This window comes from Gadus macrocephalus, chromosome 18 (genome assembly GCF_031168955.1).
Source record: "Gadus macrocephalus chromosome 18, ASM3116895v1".
Taxonomy (NCBI): domain Eukaryota; kingdom Metazoa; phylum Chordata; class Actinopteri; order Gadiformes; family Gadidae; genus Gadus; species Gadus macrocephalus.
The window spans coordinates 15347781-15354740 of NC_082399.1; the positions used below are offsets into that span (position 1 = coordinate 15347781).

General features: G+C 46.9%; 1 protein-coding gene across 2 annotated transcripts; it reads left to right on the forward strand.

Annotated features, from left to right (window-relative positions):
• The first annotated feature begins 297 nt into the window (after positions 1-297).
• On the forward strand, positions 298-6743 carry LOC132446128 (uncharacterized). 2 transcript variants are annotated; one of them, XM_060036260.1, is made up of 6 exons: positions 298-676; positions 820-5271; positions 5356-5560; positions 5936-6009; positions 6158-6246; positions 6348-6743. In XM_060036260.1, exons 1-6 carry the CDS (start codon positions 347-349, stop codon positions 6406-6408), a joined length of 5211 nt encoding a protein of 1736 aa, XP_059892243.1. In that variant the 5' UTR covers positions 298-346; the 3' UTR covers positions 6409-6743. The 2 variants fall into 2 exon arrangements, with proteins under 2 accessions (XP_059892243.1, XP_059892242.1); XM_060036259.1 differs by having other exon boundaries at positions 309-676; positions 6155-6246.
• Positions 6744-6960: the final 217 nt, after the last annotated feature.

The window sequence follows — 6960 nt, forward strand, 5'->3', positions numbered from 1 at the left end:
CTTCCTGTCTGTCTCACTCTATCACCAAGAATAAAAATGCAAAAATAAATCTTGAAAAAAGAGGAAGATGAAAGCAAGTCGTTTCATTGTTGAATGAAGCACATTTAAATCGTGCCACATTTTGTGAATTTAAATACATTTAGATCCAAATCAAACGCCCACATTGACAGCAGTTGTGTGTCTCTTCAGACCAGGTATACGGGTGAACAACAGGAGCAGGATGGGTGTGTGAGGACGAGTGGGTCCTTTACCGGAACAGAGCGGTTGCTGTATGACTTACCGGCTGTGACAGCCCTGTTGGGGCTGATTATTCAGCCGTCGCAGAAAGGCAACTCAATGTGTGTGCATGCGGTTTGACCAACCCCGTCATCATCACATCCGCAACTCTGCAGCCTCTCTTCCTCATTCTGATACCGGACATCTGCATCTGCAACCCCGCTACGTGACGAGAAGGCGCTCCAAATTCCCACAGCTAACCATTCACGACACAATATATGCGTGTTTTGAGTCGGACGAGGACATTTCTATTGTCAAAAAACAACTTTTCGATCGCCTGCACGAGTTGACATCAGCAATACAACTATTAAGTACCATCGCCGCCCGTCGGATTTCAAAGTCAGCGATGGACGAACAGTCTGCGCTGATCCGAGTGGAGAGAACTTTTTGGAATGTTTGGGTGAGTTCCGCTCCCGAAATTAAATCAGAATTAGAATTGTTTCGTCCATATAATGTTATTTTATTATTTATTTTTAATGTTTAATGAAATATGTGCTCCCCTCCTTCGCCCCTCCTTCTCTTTGTGGACACACGCATCTCTAGAACTACATCAGCGGAGCGGTGACGAGGCTCCTGCGGGCAGAACCTGCTGTCAACAACCCAGGCAATGCCGAGCGGACAGGGGGTCAGACGGTGGACTTTGAAAGAGCACAGAGAGACCCCAGTCAGAGAGATGATAAGGCGGAGGAGGAGGAGGAGAAAAAGGAGGAGGAGGAGGAGAAAAAGGAGGAGGAAGAGAAAAAGGAGGAGGAGGAACAAGCCGATCTGAACACCGCCTCTTTGCCCCACTGTCCTCAGCCTCCTCTCACCCTACCATCCCTTACTGACGGACTCCTCCGAGGCCCAGGAGGGACGAGGGAGGTTCAGTGCACGGCAGTGTCCACCAGAGGGAGTGGTATCCACGGTCGAACAGAACAGGAAGATACTGATGGCGTGCAATGGTTCAATCAGACAGAGCGAGAGAGAACAGAAAAAGGCTGCATCAATTTTTCTGCAGCAACGCAACAGATTGACCAAGAAAATTATGAAAAGCTTCTTGAAGGCAGGTCCAGGGCAGAAGAGTCTAAGAACCATCAAAAACAACAGCAACAACAAGACACTGAGACCTCGAACTACCCTGATGAAGAAAATGACAACCACCACTCGGGTCTTGTTGAGGAGGTTGGAAAGGCACTGGCTGCTGATAGACCAGAAGAAGAAGCTGGCCAGTATTGCAAGGTCACTGAAGTGGAGGAGGGGGAGGACGAGGAGAAGGAGGAGGACGAGGACGAGGACGAGGAGGAGGAGGAGGAGGAGGAGGTGGCAGCGGCAAGGGTCTCTCTCTCCAGTGACGAAGAACCAGATTTAAATGAACCAAACAATGTTTCAGGGTCAGAGACGGAAGGCCATGACATCATCAGAGAGGAGAACCTCCCCTTTGTAAATAAGGCAAACTTATCTACAGAAGGAGGAGATACACAAAAGAAAAATTCACCAAACCTAGAGAACACTGATGGTGGATCAGCAGAGCCTTTTGCCAGCACTCTCACAGTTGATCAAAGTGAAAACAATTTGAAGTCTATTGAGGCAGTCTGGGAACAGGACTTAACTGGAATAGTTTCAGATGAGGATGACAAGGTAGTTCAGGAAATTACAATTTCTGATTTCTTAACTCCATTTGTTGACACACCAGAAGCCAACCTGAGCAGCCCATTGTCCAACGATGGTAATGCTGTTGTTGGACAAGAACGTTTGGAAGTGGAGTCAAAGCAGAGATCTGGGGTGGGCCAATTTGAGATGAAGGAACAGAGCAGTTTCCTCATCCAGGGGAGTAATGATCTTTATAGAAAGGGAAGTAATGTAATAGGCCCAGTAGGAAACCAGATAGTGTTTGGAACCAAAGAGGAAATTACAAAGGAGGGAGTCACTGCATATGTGGAAGAAAAAACTCCAGTCAAAAACTACGCTGATGCCCAAAACGATGAGTCACAGCCCCAGGAAGAGGTGAACCAAAGAGGAGAGGAAGAAGGGGGAGCCGAAGTGATTTCATTAATACATAAAGCGGCCCAAGACAAGGAACTGAGTTACAGTTTGAAAACTGAGGCAGTGACTGAATTCAACAGTCCTGAACCCTTGCTTGGTTTTGGTGATGCCGTGAAACATGATACCAAAGACTCTCCGAGTGCCTCCAGCGATGAGGATGGGGATGATGGGGAAGGAGGGGTCAGTACTCAGTGGCCGGTAGGAATTGATTCCCCAGGCGTGGCCTTACTGGTGAAAACGGAAGGCAACAATGAACAGGAAATGAGTGCAGCGCTCCCAGACATTTTCCCAGGGACCTCTCCAGGATCAGGTGCTGGGCTTCGTGGTCTGAGCTGTATTCCATTTGAGGAAACAAGACTTCTAATTCCAGAAGTATACAATGGAGACTTTGCTGCTGCCACCGAGAATACAGAGGAAATAGCCCTGATGGGAAGGGATTCTGACGAAAGGTGGGTAGCTTCCCAGTTACCGAACTTATCTGAAGGTTTTAAATACGTAGCTAGGGTAGGGGAGGTAGACCACATTCAACGGGAGGACCATGACACGACTTTGAAGAGCGGGGAAAGAGAAGATACGGTGGCCGGTCAGGATATGGTTGATGGATGGAGTGTTGATCCAGAGAGCCTTGGAGACAGGGATGGCCCTCGGGGAGTTGAACAACAGATGAGTGGTAGAGCAGTAGGATCCACAGGAGAGGAAGGGAGGACAGGGGACGGATTGTCGGATGAGGACTGCTCCAGGCATGAGGCTCACAAGACCGATGTAGAAGACTTTAAGACTGAGGAACCATTGTTTGAGTTAAAATTAGACGGGGAGAGGAGTGAATCCACAGGAGCTGCATCTAAAGAGGCGGTAGCGTTGGATAACATAGTCTTAAGGAGTGTTTGGTATGATGAGGTCAACACACAGGATGACCGCCTGTTTTGTGAGGAAATATTAATTCTGCCACACACTGTGATACAGAAGACAACAGAGCTGTGTGAAGGTGAATCCACAGCCGCCACCATGACTGAAGAAAACAAAGGGCGTACTCCAAGCCAATCAGAGGACTATATTGAACCTGAATCCATCCATCAGCCAATTGACAACCAAGTTCGATCCTTTGATGATGGACAGACGAAAACAGAGGACATTGTTACAGACATTTCAGATGAAGAGATGGGAATCGCTGGGCCTGAGGAGACCACAGAATCAAAAAAGCAAAGAAAAGCTGGAGAATCCAATTCGTCAGTAGTTGAGGCCGTAGGACCAGGATCTCTTACTGATATATCCTCTGGCCTTTTGATGGACATAAGACAGGACCAAAGACAGAGAGCTGCATCTAAAGAGGCGGTAGCGTTGGATAACATAGTCTTAAGGAGTGTTTTGTATGATGAGGTCAACACACAGGATGACCGCCTGTTTTGTGAGGAAATATTAATTCTGCCACACACTGTGATACAGAAGACAACAGAGCCGTGTGAAGGTGAATCCACAGCCGCCACCATGACTGAAGAAAACAAAGGGCGTACTCCAAGCCAATCAGAGGACTATATTGAACCTGAATCCATCCATCAGCCAATTGACAACCAAGTTCGATCCTTTGATGATGGACAGACGAAAACAGAGGACATTGTTAAAGACATTTCAGATGAAGAGACGGGAATCGCTGGGCCTGAGGAGACCACAGAATCGAAACAGCAAAGAAAAGCTGGAGAATCCGATCCGTCAGTAGTTGAGACCGTAGGACCAGGATCTCTTACTGATATATCCTCTGACCTTTTGATGGACATAAGACAGGACCTGCCAGCTGAACTACAGGAGTCCACCTTCGGAGTTACAGAACCGCAAACCCGGACTTCAGCAAAGAAAATTGAAGAACATGTGGAAGTTGTTTCAGCTTTAAAAGCTGCTGAGGATGAGCAAGCCTTGACTTTTGGGCAGGCGACGGGGACGGACGAGGAGATTCTAGGAATGGGGGTCCTCCACAAAGACACAGACCACACCCTTTCTGTCCCAACAAAGACAGAGAACCAAGCAGTATTACAGACCTCCTCCTCCTCCTCAGACGACGACGATGATACTTATGAAGCAGCTGATCAGACGCATGAGACTACCAACCATCCAACTAACTTTGAGGAGCAGATCCAAGACCAAGATGAGATGAAGGAGATGTCTACCCAGATTGAAGGGGAAGAAGACGAGGAACTGCCACTGGACTCATATTCTTACCTACATGGATTGGCGGGGACTTTGGGAAAATCAGATATTTTGGAAGCACAGGATGGTGAGGATTCAGAAAATATCTCAGGAAGAGAAAGTATGCCAGACTGTGAGGTTTTAACCACTAAACCAGAGGGAATACGATTGCCTGAAATGTTGATGACAGTGCACCTTGATGCTCCAGATGTATCGCCACCCTCATTCATTGAGGGAAGGACACCTTCACAAGAAAAGGAACCACAACGCCACCACCTGCCGCCTCCTGGAAAGCTCTCTGATGATGAAGCTGTCTCATCTCGGGCAGAACATGATGAATCATTGGAAGAATCGCAAATGAATGAAGAAACAGCTATAAAAATGGAGGCCATCAACATATATCCTGAGGTTTCAGCATTAGCCATGAGTTATGACGGGGCAACAGAGGATGGAAGTTATGAAACACCAGTGATACCGGTTCCTATCCCCAACAGTGTGGATGAAGACTCTGGTGTAGGGGATACGTCTCGCCTGCTGCCTGACGTGAAGCTGTCCGACGCCAGCTCACCTCCTGAGGTAGACTCTGTCGTGCTGAGGGAAAAAAAGGGGTTTGGCGAAAGCAGACAAGGTCCATGTTTGGACTCCAAACATCCATCGTACAAGGTTTTGTTAAAGAACCAAGCCCGGTCTAGAAGATCAGAATTCATTGCTCCACCCGCTCTTGGCCTGAGCGCAGAAGAGAGAGCCAGACAGCGACACAGTCTACCTCCAGGAACATTTGGAGAGGAGTTTGAGGTATATTTGACCCAATATATTGCTTTATTTTTTTCATCATTCTTCATGACGTCATAGACCTTATATTTCTGTTGTTTATTGCAGCTGGACGTTAATGTTTTGGACCTAACCGTCCAGAAGTATCGCATCCTGGTGAAGAACCCCAGCACGAGGCGTCCCACCGACCCCAGGGCCCTACTGCAGATGCCTTCCCTGGAGGCCGCCCCCTCACACCGCTTTAACACCCAGCAAGCCCCGCCTCTGGCAGGCAGGCCAATGGGAGGCATCGGGGTTGGGATAAAGCTTCCTGGTAGGTCAACATGTACTTTGTACATTCTGACTCATTCAGTTACTGTAAAGGAAATGGGTGATATCGTGCCACCATGTGTGAGTGTGATAAGCCATTACAAGCCGTTTGAGAATCTGCCTTTCCCTGTGCCCTAGTGAGACTACTAGTGGGCGTGTCCACCTAGATGTATGATGGATAGATAGATAAGCAACATTTGAAATAGTCCACTGGGTAGGCTGGTGGACTGATCTATCCGGCATACATCTAGGTGGACAAGCCCACTTGTGATGTCACTAGGAAAAAGGGAAAGGATGATTTTCAAACGGCTTGTAATGGATGTTCACCCTCACACCTGGTGACATGATATCACCCCTTTAATGTTTATTGTTCTCTCAGGTTTCGGAGGTGGCTTCCCAGCTCTGAAGAAAACCCAGAGGGTGGTGAAGGGAGGAGATGAAGTCGTCCCTGAGGTGATAAAGTGTGCCATTGATGCAATGTCTTCATTATATTAACTTTGTTCTTCTTCTTAATGTGAAGACGTTTGTTTGCATGAAATTAAAATATTTTTTTAATGGGTTCCTTTATTGTGTCTTTGTGAATTGTGTCTGCTTACAGCAGCAATCTGAACCGCAACAAGGACAGACAATATCTCCAAAACCAACCGTCGCTGAGCGTAAACCAAGATGGACGCCCCCAAAGCAACCTGGGTACAGCTTTTATCTCCTCCAGAAACCTGCATTCCTTCTCTGTAGGCTGTTCGCTGCACGTTGTTATCACCTCATTGTGGTCTCTTCCCCCCCCCCAACAGATTCGGGAACCCTCTTATGTCAGAGCTCAAGAGCAAACTGAAGAAAACCAGCGAAGAGTGAGGAGAGGACGAGAGGTTCTATTGGCAGCCGGTTCCAGAGGAGGTGTTATTCATGTTCTTGCGGTTCCTGATGTTCCCAGGTGGAAGCTGTCGTGTCCACAATATCCTGTTACTGCCAGCTCTGGAGCTCAGGGGAATGAGGTTCCTTGCATCAGAGCACTTTAGTATATATGCTGTTAAGATTATTTTTTTCTGGTTAATGCAATGCAACCATTGAGCTTTTGGCACCTGGCCTGCTTCTCGTGTTTCACTGATCATGTAAATAGATTCCTGCGTTAAAAATAAATCTATATTTTTTATGTGTAATCCATGATAAACAGTGCAACTGCCTGCAAATTGTCTCCTTTCAATTATTTGCGCGTGATCATTCTTTGAAAGAGGCCAATGAAAATGAAACCTAAGAACTTACCAAACCAAGTAAAAACTATGGAAATGTGGGTTTTATAAAGTCATGATGAGATGGTTTTCCTATTGTAAAAAAATAAAATAACATAGCCGGTGTGTAATTCTTAGGGAGAACGATGATATTTGTCCTGTGAAGAATAGTTATTTA